This window comes from Pyrgilauda ruficollis, unplaced genomic scaffold (assembly GCF_017590135.1).
Source record: "Pyrgilauda ruficollis isolate IOZ18807 unplaced genomic scaffold, ASM1759013v1 scaffold12, whole genome shotgun sequence".
In the NCBI taxonomy this organism is placed as follows: Eukaryota; Metazoa; Chordata; class Aves; order Passeriformes; family Passeridae; genus Pyrgilauda; species Pyrgilauda ruficollis.
This window is the reverse complement of record NW_024510321.1, coordinates 16,111,053-16,132,135: the sequence shown is the minus strand read 5'-3', so window position 1 is coordinate 16,132,135 and position 21,083 is coordinate 16,111,053. Positions and strand designations below refer to the sequence as shown.

At 34.5% G+C, this 21,083-nt stretch overlaps 1 protein-coding gene across 1 annotated transcript in view; it reads right to left on the bottom strand.

Moving 5' to 3' along the window:
- DNAJC1 (DnaJ heat shock protein family (Hsp40) member C1) overlaps positions 1-21,083 on the bottom strand; it is a 107,602-nt gene that overhangs the window by 54,593 nt on the left and 31,926 nt on the right. Inside the window, exons 2-6 of the mRNA XM_041489343.1 lie at positions 15,276-15,377; positions 14,504-14,550; positions 8,227-8,392; positions 7,253-7,350; positions 6,097-6,190 (exon numbers count right to left, since the gene is read on the bottom strand). Of these exons, the coding sequence (XP_041345277.1) occupies positions 6,097-6,190; positions 7,253-7,350; positions 8,227-8,392; positions 14,504-14,550; positions 15,276-15,377 (507 nt within the window). The remainder of the gene's footprint in view (positions 1-6,096; positions 6,191-7,252; positions 7,351-8,226; positions 8,393-14,503; positions 14,551-15,275; positions 15,378-21,083) is intronic.

Genomic DNA, 21,083 nt, shown 5'->3' with positions numbered 1-21,083 from the left:
TACTGAACTTTCAAGGATTTCTTTCATTTGTTTGTTTTAGGGTTTGAGATCTTGGTTGGGGTTTTAGGTGTTTTTTTTGTTTGTTGCTTTTAAATCAAGAGATACAGCATTTATTCAAACTGTACTAATTCTAGAAGTAAAAACTTCCATTCTGAGTAAGACTCAATCATTTTGGTTTCTCCTTGATTTTTGCAGAGGGTGATGAGGCTTTGTTGGTTTGTTTGCTTTGTGGTTTTTGGGTTTTTGTTGTTTGGGTATTTTCCCCTCCAGTAAATATTAAATCCTCCAGGCTTTCTGGTCTACCTCAAAAGAAACTGGAGATTAGGAGAAAGAAAGCAAACAACTTGAAACAACTTGCTGTATGAGAATCTTCATTTCAGATTTTGTGACAGAAACAGCTCACATTTTAGTTCTTTGGGTATGGGACTGATACAAACAAAATTCACACTGATCTGAAAAAAAAATTTCTCACAAGCATACCTAAAGTCAGTATACTGAAATAATTTTCTTTGGACTAATTTTTATTACATAAAAAAAATACTTTCATGGAGCTATTGAACCAATTTGTTGTCTTTTTGAGCACAGTATTATTATATGGAATTTATATTAAAGAGAGGAAAAAAAAAGAATTAAATTAAATTTACTCCACCAGCCCTCCTTCAATTTGCTATTTCTATGCAATAAAAATTCCAGCCATTACACCAAAGCAAAAATACTCTTTGGATAGGATTCGGTACTAGTGATATCAAAGTGTTATGGTAAGAAATAATGTTTAAAAAAGAGTTGAACATTATGATTTATACTTTTCTTTGGGCATTTTTACCTTTTTGCCCAAAGGCAATTAGTAAACAAATAGGAATCGCATGACTTCCTCCTTTATAATCAAAAAATCATGCTTTCCCTGTAGAACAATCCCAGGTGTGGGGAGGCTCTTCAGCTGTGTGCAGCCGTGGGCAGTTGTGGCGTGGATCCCAAGCCTCGGTGCACCATGTGACCAGCAGCTGGCTGTGCCACTGCAGTCTGCTGGGAATTCCATGTGCCCAGTGGTGAGACAAAGGCAGCCAGAAGGGGAAACAGAGGTCAGTGCTGCAAGGCCTCTGTGGGACCCATTTCACACCCCGTGAAGCCTCACACCACAGCAGACCAGCAGCAATAATTGAGAGCCAGTATTGCCTCGTACACACGAGCTACTCACACTCATGTGGTAGGACATGTAGACTCACAGCGATACAAAGAAGCTGCCACAGCACAGCAGGCAATTAAAAGCAAATTTCTTTACTGTCTTACATTTATTTAAAATCTTTAGTATTTTTGCAGCACATTTTTCCTCCAGAGCCTCAAGCAGTATCCTGTTAGACACAAATTATTTTTGCTCACTTGCATACACCCAGAATACTTGTTTTACCATCCACTCTCCTCTGACCTGCTTCTAAGCTTCTAATTGACCTCAGGGTCAAGAGCTTCATCCTTACTTTGGTTCTCCCAACAGCTGTGAAATAGCAAGAAACAGAGCAAATGGGCAATCACTCGTGCCACACATCCTGCAATTGCTCGCTCCCCACAAATAATACCAACATTGGTGCTGTACAGTAAATTGGAACATGTCAAAACCCTCAAAACCCTGTAAAGCTGGGAAATAGAGAGATATTTAACCTTACTGACTTGAATAAATTTTTTAATTTTATTTTTAAGGCATATGTTATTAAATGCAATAAATTTTGTTTTAATCTCACACAATTTCATAAAAAGTCACATGTGAAGGCAGAAAAAACTCACAAATACATTTGCTGACCTAATCAAACCTTGCTTGGAAGCTAACTTGCCAAAGGAGATGCCCTGCTGGCAAAGCCTCTTGAGTTTAATGACACATTGCCAATCCGTTTAAGGCCAAAGCTGAACCATCTCTAAACAGGTGTTGAATTGTGATCATGGATTAAAAGAAAACCTGAGGAAAAAATGCCAAGAAATTAAACACCTCTGGGTCACTAGTTTGAATCTATTCCAGACTACTAAATCTGCTACAGTAATTACCATCTGGTAGTCTACATAAAAATAAATTACTGGCTTTTTTGTTTTAATTCACTTTATGCTACACAAAGGTCTTTATAAACACAAGTTTCAATTGTAATTGAAAGCTTTGTTGCTAATCTCACTAGGTTATATCCAGTGCAACTATGCACTGAGCTCAAACTGGCTTCTCATTATGGGGAGCCACCAGCCTTCTGCGAGGGTGTGTGCTCTACACCTACAGGATTACAATAGAAGAAGGAAACTTTACTTTCTTAACAAGAAATCACTTCTGTCGAAACAAACAAAAATGCTTTCTGCCCCATTACCCTCAGGACAACAGCAGGCTCACAAATCAGCCGGTGTAAAAATAAAGACATTCACTGCTAAACTTCACCACATCAGTGTGGAGGTAAAGTTGACAGGACCACTAAGAAACATGCCTATCTTCTGTTTTCTGAAGGAAAAAATTTGTGAAGAATAATAAAAAGCGGTCTTTTCAAAAAGACCACTTTTCCTAAGTTGCATGTCCAGACATCCAAAAAAACCCACCCTCTATTCAGCTGCTTTTGGAATAAACTGCAGTTTACTTACGGCAGCTCTCCCTCAAAACGTAAGTAGGCTTCACACAACTGACTGTTCTGTATTACATACACAATTTGAACTGAAATTCTTGCACACACTACATGCAGCTAGTTTATTTCATTCTAAGAAGAAATTTCAGTTTCAATAAGCATTTTAATTGAGTTTTTGCAGGTTCTTTGCTCCCCCTTTTTTTTAAAATACATTGCCTTTTTCCAGGTCATTCTTATGAAAGCATTAACTAAAATGGCCTTAGAAACGATTTTCATTCTTTTAAAATTTTTTTCTTATCCTACATTATAAGAATTAAACTTGGTAATAGGCAATGTAATTTACACTCCACTTAATGTTTCCTGTACAGCACACATATTTGATTTATGACACATTTTATGTATTTTTCTCCCTTTACTTCTTCAAAGAACCTTTAAAATGCTGTTTTCACTCCTAAATTTAACGAAACTCAATGTGTGAATATAAAAATTCAGGCAGTTTCTCTCAAAATACAATTGTCAACAGTTTAAAAAACTGCTCATTTTCTTAGTTTCTCTCATCCTCCCCTCACGCATTTTTCTTCCAATTTCTTGACATAAAATGCAGGCTACAATAAAATGGCATAGGCCATCACAAGGGCATGCAAACAAAGCATTTTTCTTCAGTGAAGGCCCACCTTAATTATTTTAAGTGCCTCCTTCTGAAATCTGACATTTTGAAGGAGGAAGGGAAGTAGGAGAAAGACACTCAATTGGATAAATGAGAGCCAGGCATGAGCAGAAGCTCAGCAACCTGAATCCTCAGACACAGCTGTTGCAAGAAGAATATTCACATTAACTAATAGGGGGAGAGATGGATGCTAGGTAAAAAAAAAATCAATACAAGAAGGGCTAAGAAGTTTTATTTGTTGCTACTGTTTTTATGCTGTTATGTTTGATTAGTTTTGGGGGTTTTTTAATGAAGTCTACTCTGAGGAAGAACTTGTGTCTGTTACAGGCATGTGCTTCTGTTTTGTTAGTTTGAGGAAACAGTTCAGCTGTTTTACTGGCAGGGCTTTGAAAAACTCAGTGCAGAGCAACATTCAGTAAAAAGCATTGCTAACTCTTCCCCTTTCCTGTCCCAAATATGGTTCCTTTATATATGGATGCATTTTTAGAAGTTCATCTACAATTGGATTCATTGCAGCTGAATGACAGATTTTGAAAATGATTTGTTGGTTCTTAAATGACTGGAGAAATAATTTAGATTAAAACAATAAACAACTAAAATCTGCAGCATCCATCCTGATGTCAACCACTTGCAATACGACACGTAACACTACTCAGTATCTGTAGGATTTTTTACTTCTGCCTTAGTGATTTTACTTATATTAAAAGCATTAAGTGGCCTGAAATCTCAAGCTTGTGTATTACTGAAGAAAAACGCACTCAATTTAAAACAGGACCTCTGTACCAGGGTATAATCTTACACATAACTTTTTGTACAGTACAGTACAAGTAACTTTTTGCTCCATGTTAGTCATTAAGGCAGATCTTGCCAAAATGTTAAATATACATCAAAATCAAAAAGAACCAAGAGGTCTCTCTGTCAAGGTAGTTACAACATACCAGGTACCTTTTCAACTGCCATTTCAGCTGGAAAGGTACCTGGTAAGTTGTAACTACCTATATATTGTAACAGCTCCAACGGCTCCTATGCTCTTCAGAAGAGGTGATACTTCTTTAAGTATTGTTAACTAATAAATAATAAGGCACAATAATTTATTTCAGTCACTTAAGTCCTGGATAGTTTTAAAATTCAAGATTATTTATGGTTTGGTGCATTTTAACTCACGTAACTAGCAGGTCACATGAAACGACAACAAAACAAACCCTGCAGTTAAGCAGTAGTGTCATTTGTAAATGGGTCCATTTACTCTAGAACCCCTATCTCCTTCCTTCCTCTTTGCTTCAAAGTCCTCCTGCTCTGAATTCCTCTACAACATGCTTCCCCTGCCACCAAACCCCTGCTTGACGTCTCCAATACTCCAGGAGTTACCGGACAGCTTTTTTCCCAGTACTATTAATTTAATGGAATAGGAACCCAAACAAGGCTTAAGTTCTACAAAGCATGAAACATCATTTTGTTGTAATTTTTTTCTGCCAATTCTGACAGGCATAGGAGTTGCTTTTTGAACCACAAACCTGAAACCTGCTATACTGATATAACACTATCTTAATATCATAAAAATTATAAGAAGCCATAAGAAGACCTAATTTTCAATTATTCACTATTCTTACTATATTTGTGTGTGATTTTTAAAAATTTCCCAATTAAAGCAAAAGGGAAAGTACTATAATTATGAGTAAAGTTTCAAAAATGCAGCAACAAAGTTTGCTGATCCTAATTATTTTCCATCTGACTCACCTTGATGAGGAATGAACATCAAAGCTTAATTTGGACACAACAGTTGATTAAGCATAATCAACTTGCTTTACAAACTCGTAAAAATAAAGGTTTTTTTAATAAAACAGCTCCAAAGTTTCGATCAAAATTTTAAGAGAGAGAGAGAGATTAACTTTGGCTCTGTTTGTAGGAAAAGTTAAAGGCTATAAAAATGGATTCTCGAAGATCAGGCATTACTGTATTTTTAACTTTTACAAGGGTTTAAATAAGAGAGTAGGAATTATAACTATAGCCTTTTTTCTAGCTTGAACAGAGACAAAATCCAAATACTGATGCCATTTGTACTACTTATACTTTCAAAACAATACTCAATATTTCTGCAAACCAAAGAAAAATCCAGCTCACATTGCCTGATCCATATTACCAGTGACAAAGGTATTAAAAACAAAATACTGTATTTAAGGAAGATGCAAAGAAAGAGCAGGTGATATTAAAAAAGTTATTCTGGTAACTAATCTGACAATACTTCCATTGGTTGAATGCCAGCTAGATTTTACAGTTGATAGTGTTAGATTAAAACACAATTAACTATGAGCAAGCCTGCCACATTGATGTTTCTAAATTACAACCATACCTTTGTTATTTTACTTCAGCAATTTCAGGTATCAGGTATCCAGTGAATTAAAGAAAGGAACTCCATAATACAAAGTAATTTCACTGTTACCCCAAATTTAAATGGCATATTAAAATTTGCTATGAAAGTACAGCATTTGCTGATTTGAGATTAAAGTATTTTTGTTAACATCACTTAAACATTGGTATTTCTAATTAGATGAATATACATCCATCTCCCCCACCCCTCTCCCATCATTTATTCTGGCAGTTTTGCCTAACAGAAACTGCTTCCCTCGCTCATTAAGATTAATATGCATTTAAAATACATTCATATTTCCATGAACTTTTGATATCAAATTTGCCTCCAAAGAGTAATTTCTTTACATATATATATGTATATATATGCTATGTGTTTGAGCCAAAAAATTAATTAAGAACAAGTGCTACACATCTGATTATGCATAATAACACCATCAAGAAAAATTAAGTAACACAATTTAACATCATTACTGTTACCTGGAATAACTGAGGTAAAGCTTTCACTGTGAGACAGAACCATATTCCCAGCTTGCATGGAAGTAAGTCATGCCAATGTGGTTTGTCCAGTACCCTGCAGTCAAATAAAATTGTAGGTTTTTCATTATTGCCACACAATCTCAAAGCCAGAACTTTCCCATTATCCTTTAAGATGATTAGCACTCATCAACTCCCATAAAAATGTCTGACTACATAATAATAAAGATACATTTTAAACATTTAATTCAAAATATTTAACAGCTAACTTCTAATAATTTCTGTATTTTGATCTTCTAAAAGGACTTTTCTTCAAGAAAATAAATTCATAAGCCACATAATCACTTTAGTTTAAATAAAAAACCAAACCAAAAAACCACTCAAGCTTCAACCAAGTGTTCACAAGTGCTGACAACCAGATATGAAGACTGTAGCATAAACAAAACAATACATAAAAATTAATGTCATTTGCAGTTCACTGGAGCATTACTCACTGATGTCATCAAGAAAGACGACAGGCAGAATGGTCTCTGATCTCCATCCCTCATTGATCCAGTTCATGCCCCTGCTGTGTGAACTATTTAAACCCTTTATTTCTTTCTACGAATCAATAGAAGAAATAGTGGTATCTTTTGGAGTGTCCTGAAAGTCACTATTTCCTTATGTGTTCCTTGACAAACAATGTGTTAGAAGCCTTTACCAACACACTTATTTTTAAGTTAATCAGATAAAAAGCATTTAATCAGACAAGCATTAAAACCCCATAAGAACTCCTTGCTTGGAACAGAAAAAAATTGAAGCTCAAATAAATTGAAATTTGTTAACTGTAATCAAAGGCAAAAACCCTTAAAGAGGAAAAAAGTTCTAAAATCTCCTAAAATCAACTTTTAAAAATAATACCCTTTTATAAGACAGAAGCCTTTAATTCAGCCTTAATCTTTCAATTATTATTGATCTGCTGAATAAACACCACGTGTTTATTTATCCAAACCTGAAAACACATCTACACTGGCACACTTTATATCAGCAATGGCTGTTACTACAAATACAGTTGTTTTTCTCACAGAGTATTTCAAAGATGCAAAAAGAAAATGAGAGAAGCGAATCAGCAGCTGACAGAATGTTTTAAAATGCACAAAACAAGAGAGTTCTTTCCCACCTTTCATTTTTGTCTAGAGCAGAAAGTTTGGTTTCATCTGTACTCTTGCCGCCTGTTTTTTTCTTCTTTTCCCTCTTTTTTCTGCTAAGCAGTTCATCCTTGATGTAGAAAGAACTATGGTTACAGGTTATCATTAGCATGTAAACCACAAATGTTACTGGGACTCTTCTGTGAAGGGTAAACACTAGAGTAGCATTTATGCAAATGTATCTGGGGTCCTACATGATTAAGTAAAATGATCTATCTTAACAATAACTGTTGCCATGGTATCCAGTCTTTAAACACACATGAAGTCCAGTTCTGTCACTCATGTGTATCTCCATAGCAATCAAAGTTTTCTAAGAGGAGAAAGCATTCAACTTGCCTCCTTTCTCATTCATCAACTTCAATAATGCAGTGGAAAATAAAAAAGTAAATAGATGCTAATGTATGAATATTTTTCAAGTTATGCTTAGTTTTTTTCTTAGTCTACTAAGTGCAACAGACTTTTATATGACAAAAAAATAAAATTATAAAAAATAATGTGATTTATACTGCTTACCAATTCTCACCCTCTTAGGAAAAACCCAAAACAAAAAAGCATTTAGCTTAGAACAAAGGCAAATCAAGTATGACTTTTAAACAAATAAAACCTTTTTATTTTAAAACCTTAGATATGACTACAGTAGCATATGATTCTGCATCAACAAATGATAGACTTTTTCTCTTCTTCCTTCCAGATAAAAATCCAGGACCAGCTCTTACAATTTATTACCAATTCTAGAAAAATTAAGTCATTTTTAGATTACCATTTCTGAGATGTTGAATATCTCATTCTGTAATTATCATAATTTTAAATATAATACTTTTAAAATATGAAAAGTCCAAATTCAAACCAGGGGAAGTGGTGGCAGTATCTATCTACAACACACCAACTTCTACAGGAAATTCAGTACTAATAATTGAAGCAAGTTTGATTTATTACCAATACTTACCAGCTGTTTTTCCAGGTAGATTGACCAAACCACAGCATAATGACCCACTGTGAGTATAATGAACAAGAGTAATGCCAGCTCAGCATTGCTCATTTTTCTCACCCGCCTGTAGTAGAACACAGGCTGTCGCCAATCTGGTAGTCCATTGATCAGAATATCATCATACCTACAGTAGCAAACATAACAGGCTTTCATGGAGAGCTAAAAATGAAATAAGCCAAACCATCCAATTATAAAACAAAAGACAATCCACAGAGTGCTTGAATACTACACACACAAAAGATCATTTAGCAATTTTTTTTTTTTTTTAGACAGGAATGCCTTGTTTTGTCAGCAGATAGGCTTGCACATGGAAACAGGCTCCAAACACTGGGGCAGGGAAAAAAAAAATTCAAACGTTCCTGCAACGCTTGCCCCCCCTTCCCTTCCAAGTTCATTCACTTTTGAAGTAAGAGACTTCCAGAAATGTGTTCTACGTGCTCTGTAATCAGTGGGCAGGTCTCCATGACTGAAGTAAGTAACAATCCACTAACAACTAAATAGGTAGCCAAGAACAAACGTCTCAAACACTAGAAACCTTTTTTCTTTTACAAATTAAATGCACAAGTGCTGGGGGGAGGGGAGAGGCACCTCTGCTTTTTGTTTTTGTCCTTTAGCAACAGAAAATCCATTAGGTAAAAACATGCCAGACTTACCATACCTTCTTTGTAAGATAAGAGCTTAAATTAGAGGCTTGATATTGATATTTGAAAACGAAGTTCACCAGTTTTTGATTTTCTATTTGAAACAGTCTTCAAAATCAATCTATTTTAAAATTGTTTAATGACTAACCCTACCAACTGTACAGAAACTATTTTATGACAATCCCTTTTCCTCCACACAAACGTCTTGAAGTATCTTGAAATGTCTGAGGTCTTTTATTTACACTATTTGAACAATTTAAAAATAAACAAACCACAGACATGCAAACAAGATTTTTTTAAATTAACTTTTCAGAGTAAAGTTTCAAACAAAAAATCTTTCCATAAACTCATAAATCTGTATGTTCAAGATGCACAACCTGTTAATCTAAAATTGAACACAACTCATTACATATTCTAATCACACCATTTCCAGAATTAAATCTGCACTGAAAGGCCTAATTTGGTGCAACACATTGACCAAAATATTTTAATTAAAAATATTCTGAGTTAGTCGCAGGCCTAATTACAGGAATAGAAATAGGGCCTATATTGTCATGCAGGTCAGTAGAACTCAGTAGTAGGTTTTTCTCAAGTAAATTGACCAATCCAGGAATAATAGCGCAGCTGCTAAACTGCCAGTCTTGACATGTAAATCAATTTAAATGCAACAACTGCACTAGCTACTTTGATAGTTATTAAATTGATACCTTGGAGATGTACTAAAAAAAATATTTCCACAAGCAAATTCATTTTAAGCAGAAAAAGAAGCAGTGGTTTTCAATTAAAAAATACACCTTACTATAGTGCATATCTGAAAAGCTAACTTCTGATAAAACATTTGTTCAAGTTGGCACCATTATGTCTGCATAAAAGATTTAACACCTCAGGATTCTGCTGTGTTCTGAATGATACCAGAAGTAAAATTCATATTACAAAATTCTATCTTCCATTAAAACTACGAGAATACTAAGGTTAACATCTATTATTGTAAAATTTGAACTAATAACTTTTTTCCTTTCCCAGTGAGTCAGAACAAATTAACTACTGACACCTTAATACAAACTCTGTTCAGAAAAATTGCTTATGATGTTATTTTAAAATTTAAATTTCTATTTAACTTTTGTTTAAGAAATAAGTAGATGTTTTAACCTTTAAAAACATTAAGACATTTACGAGATTTTAGTGATAATAGAAGAGAATATTTTAGAAATGGAACCATCTTTAAAAAAAATTAGGTTGATAACAAGGTTTTACGTAAGATGTTCTTCCTTTGAAATCTTCAGAGAAATACATGTACAATCTAATTTAATATACATTTATTAAGCAGTTGCCTTCTTATATACTAAGGGTTGTTAATTGATGCACTGAAAACGAGGCCACTGATTAAATACAGTCTATATATGCTGATGGTAACAATATAGTAATATGTAAACCAAGGTTTCAAACTAACATTTGGCAACCCTGTTCTATTATAAATTATCTGTTAAGAAAAAATAAAGGAAGACAGCAGAGCCTCTTGCATTAAGTGCTTTAAACAGCCCTTGGTATTTACTAGGCTACGTCGCTGTTCTGAACAACAGCCTCCACAGATTAAGGCTCAGAATCAATGCTCTATTGATTTTACTATCAATGAGCATTATGGCTCACACGACTGGCCATTTTAAGGGAAGATAGCTTCTATTATAACCCACTTTTTAGAACATATACTGTTAAAAGATAAATCACTGCTTTCAATAGTAATTAAGCTCTGTATTTGAAAAATAAAGATATCAATGATTTTTAGGTTTTCAACTGGAAAATGATCCTACTGAAACTCAGAAGCTCCCATAATTTTTAAATCTTAATTTTCAAATTTAGAATGTGATTAAATTAAAAGAAAGTTTCTCATTAAAGAATTACTGTATAAACACTTATATTAACGATGAAAGACAGTTAATCTGTGTGCATCAAGAACTACATTCGGAATTTAAGTACAAAGCATTCTTTTGGCAACCTATATAAATTTTAAGTCCATGTAGGAAAAAAAGCATATTGAAAAGAAAATATACATCTGCAGGGATTCTTCCACAAACATATGCCCACAGAATACAGCAATTTTTTCACATATGAGTATGCTGACCAGTTGTCTCTGAAATGTAGCAGTCAACAAGCTACAAAAACCCCAAAGCACCAGTACAGAAACAGAAAGCCAAAAACATTCCCCATTTAAAACTATGCTGAGTATTTATTTTAAAACTCAGCAGTATATAAAACACTTGGTAGTCCTGTACTAAAAGTAACAAATTGCAAGATTTTTAAGATTTAACAGATTTTTAAGATTTTTTTTTCTATCTTATTTCATAAAATAGTTTTTAAAGTTCTTTGTGAATCAATTACATTGCAAGTAAAAACTCCATTAACTGTAGTAACTAATTACAGTATCATCAATCTTAATGTAATTACAATTTACTTTTCCCTTTAAGAGAGCCACTGCATTTAAAATTTCAAATAATTTCAGAGATCTGATATAGTTTATATACTATAACCTTGAATTAATGAGGACTATTCTGAACTATGGATAGATTGCCCTGGTGGTTTTCATTTTGGGAGGCCTATTTTCCTCAAGCTGTCAAAGACATCCAGCACAACATCAGCCAGAACAAATTATACCTATGAATACAGATATTTAATTATTAATGAGAACTAAGATAGACACCTTTCTTACTCTACTCAAGTGCATTTTGATCCCTTTGCAAATGTTTTGTTTTCTGTAATCAAGCCAACATTGTTACAGAGGATAGGCCTGGTAGGTAAAAAAAGCTCCTTAAAAAGGTAACAAACAATGAAATTAAGATCTAAGATTTCTTTTATGTCTAATTACAATTAACCAAAATGCAGAAAATTATCTTCTTTTATGAAAAATAAAAGGCTAATAAAATTTATCACCATCAAATTGATTTATCAACAAATGCCCTAAAGGTGAAGTGTACGGCAGGAAAGGCACCCATCTCTACATACCCTAAAGATAAAATTTTCTGTAGAATTTCACACTGGAATGTGTATACAAAACATAAAATATTGTGTTCTGCTGCACGTATGCTTAATTTAATGTTAAACAGTGCTACATTAAATGATGCTGCATGTATGTTTATTGTCAGAATATCTGAATGTTTTGATCATATTTCACGCAAGAGTGTGTAGAAGAGAAGTCCTAACAGGCATATCATGTAGTACTGATAATGACACTGGTATACTTCATGAGCAACTATATAACTTTCTCAAAAAAGAAAACCATGTTTTAAAGCCCAGTCATACCACTGTCAGTAGAGTAACTATAATATTTCAAGAAAGGCTTCTGCCATCAGATAAATTAAAAATTCTGATAAGAAAATGCAAAGGCTTTAGAAAAATAATTACACATAGCTAGCCAACAGATCTGCCTTTTTAAAACACTGTTTCTGTACTCACACAAATGAACAACACCTCTGACATTCACCAAGAATGACATTCACGGAGAAGGGGTTTTATTGTTTCAAAATGAGTTCCTCACGCTCTCTCTCGTATAGTGCAGGACCTTATTCCTGCCTTTGCTGGCTCCACTCTCTGTACACACACCAGGAATGATTACATCACTTTGGAGAGGAACAGTAAGAGCCAGGTTCAGCAGACTTCACTGCACAGAAGCAGAAGCCTGCAGCTCGCTCTTCTCTCGGTGGTACAAACCCCTGCCCAATCCATTCAGGTGCTGTGAAGGGATTCCCACTCCACTGCCAGCATAAGGCTGCAGAGGTTTCTGCCCAGCGCAGGGCACTGAGTCAGCTTTGAGCCTATTCCACTATGTCTGTCGCCTCAAACAATTCAAAGCCAAATATCAAAATTTAAAGTAGAAAGATTCCAAGAAGTAGTAACTCCCACCCTTTCCTTGGCTGTACAGCTGCAAGTAAAGCTCGATACCTTACAACAGAGCCAATATAACAGGGAGAGCAGCTCCTATCACACTTACTGAAGACTTGTATTAGAAACGTGCTGCAACAACGCCCTACAGGCCACCCTCCATTTACGAGCTCAGCTGAGAGATTATCATTACACTGTGCAATAAACCTGATCAATACAGGGCTTTTCAAAGCAATGAGACCATACAGCTCTGCTCTACAGGTTATTTCTAAACTCTGCATATTATTTCCAGAAAATTCTCTGAAAGTAAACACTGTTTAATCCACCACATTTCTATTAATTCAACTATAAAATCAATATCAGCCATAAATCCACAAAGTGCAAGAAAAATATGACATTGTCTATGAACAAAATAAGTTAGTGACAATCAAATCAATCTAAGAGAGAACAATCTACTGCTGCTTTAACTTCTCATTTAATCACTGATGCACTAATTAAGAATATTTGAATAAGTTAGTCACCTTTGTAATGTATGCAAGGCTTAAGCCATAGTTTTTCTAAGCTACTGCATCACAGCTTCGCGCAAAAAGCTGCTATTACAGCTGCAAGGAAATTCCTACAAGTTCCACGATGGAACTAAGTTTCGGAGAAACAACACTCTGAAGTATATGAAAACAATGCTGCTAACAAAAAGTTGGGAAAATCTGGGGGATAATTCACTTTAACTGGCCTGAAATCATTTAGCTAACATTTTTAAACTTTTGTTAAGTGTAACTTCACAATTAAATTCTCTTTAGAAGGATGAAATAAAAAACCCCACAAATTTCCAAAACTGCTTCTGTGAAGTACATTTTCATGACACTTGAAAAGGGGATTATCAAAAAAGTAGATAATCTGTACTATAAACCCTGGACTCCTGCCAAGACATCTACAAAGCCAAAATCCCTTCAAGAAATGTCTCATAAAACCCCGTTTAAAGACTTGTAAGCTGAAAGATGATCTACTAAAACACCAACCCAAAAGCAAAAGTCCTTCAGTGTCTCAGGTTTTCTGATAATCATTGGCTGAAATTCCTATTTGTTTAAAAACAGAAAAAAAAAGTTGAAAATAATCTTCCAGAAAGCAAATTAGCCCCAGGTTTCCAGTTCTTTATCCTATCCTTCAGGTACTGCTGGAACTGCTCCTGAAGCAGCAAGGACAACTAGCATTTATTTTAAAAATATTTTTAAATTTCCACTATTAAAGATAATACATCTGAATGAAAAAAAACCCCTATGAACTAAGCAACAGAAACAATGCTGAAGACAACACACAATGAAAATAATCCCTAAATATTATGCAACAAGCCTTTTACTGATACAGGGAGGTATTACTGACATTTGAATAAACAGTCAATATTTTTTAATCACAGTTTTTAAAAACTGACAACTGAGCAAAAAAGCTTATATAGTTGTTAAGTTTTTTTTTAAAATTGCTTGAAATAATAGCTAGCTTTCAAAGTTCTTTTAAGTACTAATTTTAAATGAGAAAAAACATTATGTAATGCAAAACCACTGCTCTGCCCTTTAAGCCATACACAATCTTTAATTAAACAATTACATAGATTTTACTAACTGAAATTACGCAAAAGAATAATCTGTAGTGTTACAACTAAGTCAAATAGGGCTTGAATATAGCCCTGGTATGAATGCTTATTTAAAAACCTGTGCAATTTAACTCACCTCTGCCTCCTTTCTTCATCTTTTAAAACCTCATAGATGGCCACCAACTAAAACAAACAAAACACCAAAAAAGAAAACACAGAAAGATTTTACTTTATGACTGAATTTATAAATTTTGAACAATAGTATCATTGCCAACAAATGACTTTTGCTAGTTTTCATTTTACCCTCCACCACAAGTACCAAATCCAGCGTGCAAAAGAAACAGTAATATATTCATATACAAATGTCATCAGACACAAACAAGCAACTCTTATACAAGACTTTCTTCCCATCCTCACATCTGTCAAGCTGAGTCTTGTCTCAGGTAGAAGATCCTGAAGATCTTACTAAAATCAAGTAAGATGAATTCAGCCCAAGGTACATTTTTAAAGGTAGAGCTAATTAAAAAGTCATGTTATTTCACTGTACAAATATTCAAAAATAAATAAAATGAAATCTTTTCATTAAATTATGCCTATCTAGGACTTGTGTTGAGAACTGATCAGAAATTTTCCCCACTGCTTTTGGAAGTGCAAAACATATTAACCTCCTAAGAGTACAAGCATTATGTTCAAATTACTTTTAATATACAGGTAAATATGAAATACAAGTTATCGAACAAGTTAATTCCAAAAAAGTGTACTTGGTTTTAGTCTAGCTACATCAACAAAACTGTAATGCAATGTTTAACTTACTAATTTCAAATGTGTGCCACTGTTCCTACTAAAACAACATCAACATAAAAATTCTATTTCCCCCTAGAAGTTTTATTGCCACATATTTTACTTACTTGCCTAAACTGTGTTTCTGCATTTTCATCTTTATTCTTGTCTGGGTGTAGAATTAGAGAAAGCTTTCGATATGCTTTCCGAATGTCTGCAGATGAAGCATCCTGAAAAAGAGGAAAACAAAGCAAATTGTGAGAAACCGATTCCCTGAACTTTTTGAAGATCTGTAGACAGCCAACCAAGTGTAGGAACTAAGCCAATGTAATTTGAGACATCAACAACCAAACCTGCAACCAGCCCAGCCTAAATGACTTAACAGCCATTCAGTCCAATTCATCTTTCATCTTAACTCCTTTCATTACCATACATCCATTACAACGACATTTGCCAACACTTGCAAACACTTTCTTGCTTAAAACCTAGCCCGGGCACCTTCTGCACCATTTAAAAGTTCAACTGAAAACTGGAAATTATTGCATCTGCATATCTTCAAGACAGACATAATTTCAGCAAATTATCATGCTCAATTTCCCAAACTCAGGACTTGCTAGGAACTCTTCCCTTATTAATATTTACATGCAATTCACTCCTAATAGGACTTCCATTCAACTTCAGCTTCACCATGTCTACAGAATTGTATTTTTCTAAAGTAGCTTCAAATTGCAGTCTTGGAGCTATACTGTAGCACTGACATCAATCTATACCTTAACCATTATAAGAATTGCACACATTTTGGGAGAAAAAATAAAATGAAGCAAAATGATGTACCAACTAAGCTGCACAAATGCAAATTTCTGAATAATGACTGCTCTTTGGTACATGCTGCAGAGATATCCAGAAATGAAGGTATCAAGAGTTGTATTCTATGTCATAAAGGTGTTAACCTCACCAGAAGATACACAAAGCATAACATTTAAACAGAACTACTTGCTAACATTTTTACTGCTAACATGTCCAAGGCAACACTTTAGAAATCAACTGCTTATCTGACAATTTTTATTTCTTGATTTTATATATATTGTTCCTAAGTATATTCTCTCTCTCAAAATTACAGTGTAAACAGGGATTAAAAACCTAGACCTGAATTAGCTATAGAACAGAGTGAAATAAGATAATAATTAATGCAATACTGTAATTAGTCTGCTAGGCTTTTTATTATAGATCATTACTTTAATTTTAAAATTTTTGGTTTTATAACATAAGGCTATTAAAATGCTGTGTACAAGTTTGCACCCAGAGTGAGTAATAGAAAAAGACTGAACTAGGGGAAGGAGAAAAGCAGGGGAAAACGCAGAATTTGTCTAAACTACAGCATGGAAACTATATTTTAAGGAAGTTCGCATTTTCCCCTAATAAAAGACTGAAGTTTCCATAGCCTCTCCTCTGTCAAAGGAAAATATTTCTATTACTGAAAGATTTCTCCTGAAAATACCACACATCCATTTTTATTTTTTTTCCATTTTCAACAGCTACTTCTAAGGCATGTGCACACCGAAGCAGAATTCCTCTGCTCAAACAGCAGCTTGCTTCCAGCTTGATTACTGCCAACAAGTTGTTTCATATTGCCATTGTTTCACAGGTTTATTTTTAACTCTCAGCTAACGGGAAGGAAGAGACAGTGATTAAATATCTATTCTAAGCTGAAAGAAACATTAAATCCTTGAGATGTGGCCTTTAATAGAGTTATATTAAATACATGTGAAAATGAGATGTAAAAATATCTATTAAAAATTAGGGATTGAGACTATGATATCCTTGACAAATGAATACCTCAAGATTTGTATTTTGGATAAACTACAACTTACTTCTTCTTTACCACACTTTTAGATGTGCTGCATATTATTTTTGGAGCACTCATGATTAAGAACTCAAGACTATGCTCTATCAGTTAAAAAGCTAATAAAACATATTAAAAGGTGTTCTGCAACATTCTTCCAATTACTTCAAACAACAAACAAGCAAAAAAGAACTTAAAGTGTTTTCAGTCTGTTTACAGTAGCTGAAGAATTGAAACTTTAGTTTTATTTGGGATTATTTATGTAAGAGATCAAAATAAAAGGTAGTTTATCTGTTCAATGCTTAAGCAAAGCATTGAACAGATCCCAAGACAACTGTGAAATTATAAAGTTGCTAAAATATTTATGTTGTTTCACCTTGAGAAGTTGAAATAAATGTATAAACTTACAAACTTATAAACGTACAAAACCAGATTGTTCATCTTTGTTACCAGAAATAATGTAGAGATTTTTCTGCTTCCCCTCATCTACCAACCCAGACAGCCACTTCATAAACAACATGCGCTTATCTTCAAACAAAATATAATTATTTAAACACTACTATAGCAAATAAAACACCAGGAAATAGTTTACTGGCCATGGTTTTATCTAAACCATGAAAGTGATCTTTATCAACATATCAGCTTATTGTAATTAAGCCTATAAAAGGTTGAAGAGTGTTTTACAATATCAACAAATAACTAAATAATGGCATATTATTGCCAATTATTTCATTATGACTGATACATATTAATTTCTAAAGCAGTAACTCTGCTTGCTCACCCATTCTCCACAATACCCACAAACACAGCACAGAGGACCATTGTATATTCCAAACATTTTGCCAATTAATGCTACCTATAGGTACTGTTAGGCATCCTCAGGCACTGTTCCAGATCCTCTAGGACCTGTGCTGAACAAAAGTAGTTGGTTTTTGAGAAAAGACTCTCATCCCTACAGAACTTCCTACCAGTGTATGACTCTAAATAAGCTAAAAAGAATTATTTTTTCCAACCAATAAAGAAACACCTCCCACATTGATGTCAGCTGCTCCAGGAGACCTGACTGCTGGCCATGTTCAGTAACACTTCCATAAAAGCTAAGGTTTTAAAACACAGTTAAGACTCAGTGTTTTCTGCAGACTAAGACATTATTTTACATGTTACAGCAGAAGTCTACAGACTAGAGAAAGCCACACTAAGGTTTTGCTTGTTTTAAAGAAACATGTTAGATTGCTTTGTTTACTAGAGAAATCTCAATCTCATTTACATCTAAGGAAGGAGAAATAAAACCTGTATAGGCATCTCAGTTAACAGCAGAAGGAGCTGGTAATGTTACAGGCAGCAAGTGCTGCTGATTCACTGATTTCTCCAACACTGCTTTAGGTTTGCAAGTTTTGCCACCAATTGTTGCAAATGAGCATGTCACACTGTCACCCTCAGGTGGATACAAACATCACAAGTATCACCTTATTTCCAGATAAATATTGTTCCAAAGCAATATTGTCCCATCGTATTTCCAAGGTTGGACATCTCTTTGTTTTGTGCTGGAATTGGTTCTCAGAAATACAAAACCGCAAGTCTACACTTAGGTAGGCCGCAGTCCGGCTTATGCATGGAGATATGCAAGTATTCATTTTTTAATGCCCAACACTTCATCAAACAGAGTGTCCATGTGCCTAGTTACATGACCTCTAGGAAGAATTTAAAAGTTAAATCTTGTACATTTTTTTTATAATCTCTTATATTTCAGACAAGTATTTTAGCATAGAAACAAAATTAACATTTAAATAAATCAACAGAATGTCAAAAGTCAAACACATTTCTTAAGGTTGTCTGCTGGACTTTCACATTTTTGTCTAAAGGGCAATGCATGTCAGATTCAAAGAGTGGGATACAAGAAGAAACTGTCTTCTCCCTGTTTATGATGTATTTTTGGCAGCTTGTTGAATTCTGACAATGAAAAACACATTACTAAATTTCATTTTACTCAGCATCATGTCCATATTCTCTAGTATTACCAAGGAAAGTTCTCTCATACTACAAATATATAAGTAGGAACACAGAAAGGAATTTTTCACAACAAAAGATAAATAAAAGATACAAATGCACATTTGCTTTCCATTATTTTAAAATTAAATTCCTGTTCAAGATGCACGAAGTTTTAAATCTGGTATCCTCCTCTGCCTATACAAATTCAGAGTCCCACAGAGTTCATGTCCACCTTTACAATAAATCAAACAACTGGTGTAGTACACAGTACAAGCATATTACTCCATTGCCTTCCATTCCTAATGTAACTATGATTACTAATGAAGCTAAAAAAAAGCCTCATTGTGTTCCCAAGACAATTCTTGGTGAACACATAACATATCAGATATTGCCATAGGCAAACAGTGATTAGGTCAAGGGGAAAAAATAATCAATGTCTACATAGTTTTCACTTACCAACATACACAATTCAAAACCTAAATTGTTCCCTTGAGTGCAATGCAGTTATACAACAAGACTTAGTTACTCACAATTTAGCAACTGCTTCTAACACAGTAAATGTGCTCAATTCATCTTGGGTTTTAAATATGTCTGCCAATGTCTTCAAATAGGTGGCAGTATCTTTATTAGCAATAGGAAGGCACATGGTCCCAGAACCAACTATGCAGATAGAAATCACATTTCTATTCACTTGCAGTTTGTCCAATCACTAGTTAATGGGTGAGAGGAAAATGACATCAGTATATCTATTTCATTGCGCTGCTGCTGAATGACTATGTAGAATTTTCCACAGCCATGTTCCTGAAGCAATATGACAAAAAGTGACAACTGTATAGAGCACCAGCATTTCAAGTCTGAAATTGTTAGTAACATCAGTGCAGGCAAGCTTTCATGAGGCCTTTTTCAGCCTTCCCAAACTATAAATCAAACCTATGAAACTTTCGTGTTTGGATTTTCTAATTTTCTTTTTTTTTTTTTTTTTTTTAATTCTAGAGCAATTCAAATGTATTGGGTTTCTTTGGTAGGAATATTTCATTCAGTACTTCTGTGTAGAAGAGAGGGTATAAGTCACTACTTTCCTTCTGGTGAGCATCAGCCAACAAGCTGAAGCAGAATAGTAGGAAACAAAGTAAGCTTTGCAAATTTACAATCACCTGTTTTTCTACTATGATTTCAAACTGCGGGATGTACGGCCTGTCCCACAAAACTCACAAACAAGCAGGCACAGATAACTGGACAGAAGCTACCACCGTCCATTAAATATTGTGTCAACACTGATAATATATATTTGTTTGTCTTCATGTGAAGTCCACAGAAAATAAATATCCCTAAGTGTCAGAGAACAAACAAACATGACTGTACGTCAACAATTAAATATCCACTGTCCTCATTCCTTAAGCAGCATCAAGGAACCCAGGGTGATTGCCTCCTTAGTGTCTCATTATCATATGGAGACAGAACAGTGATAGCTTTGACTCCACAACCCCTCACTAGGTAACTCTTACAATGGAAACCATATAGCTAAGACCCTTTTTCCTTATTCTTTACCCCCTCTTTGGTTTAGCACAGGCTGACACAGACCCTCAATACCACTCCCAGATTTACTTCACACATACTCACTGCAACCTGGTCCTAATTTAAGCTCCTGTGACCAGATTAGTTCCAAGAAGTACACCTGAATTTGCCAAGTCTGCATGTGGAAAAACATTTATGAGGGAAATAGAATCTTGTAGAAAATTCCAGAAGTGGGAAGGACCTGCTGGCAATCGTGAAGAATATAGCTCTAGGAAAGGAAAACAAGTGTCTCCCAGAAGACCAAGCATTATCTGTGAACTTTCATAGTTAATAAATCCCAGCTGAGTTTTGACTTAAATTTCTCGCTGCATAACCTTTGTTCAATTACCCTTTATTTTTACTGAACTTCTTTCTAAGACACTCATCTTTTCCAAGGATGTAAAATGAGTTAAACTCAAATTTGGTGCTTGCCTACAGATGAATACTCGGAGCATACGCAGGGAGGAGGAGAGATCTGCTCGGCTGCAAACCCAGCCATGTGTCTCACAACATTCCGTTGATTTAAACTGAATGACAGCACAGCAGGGAA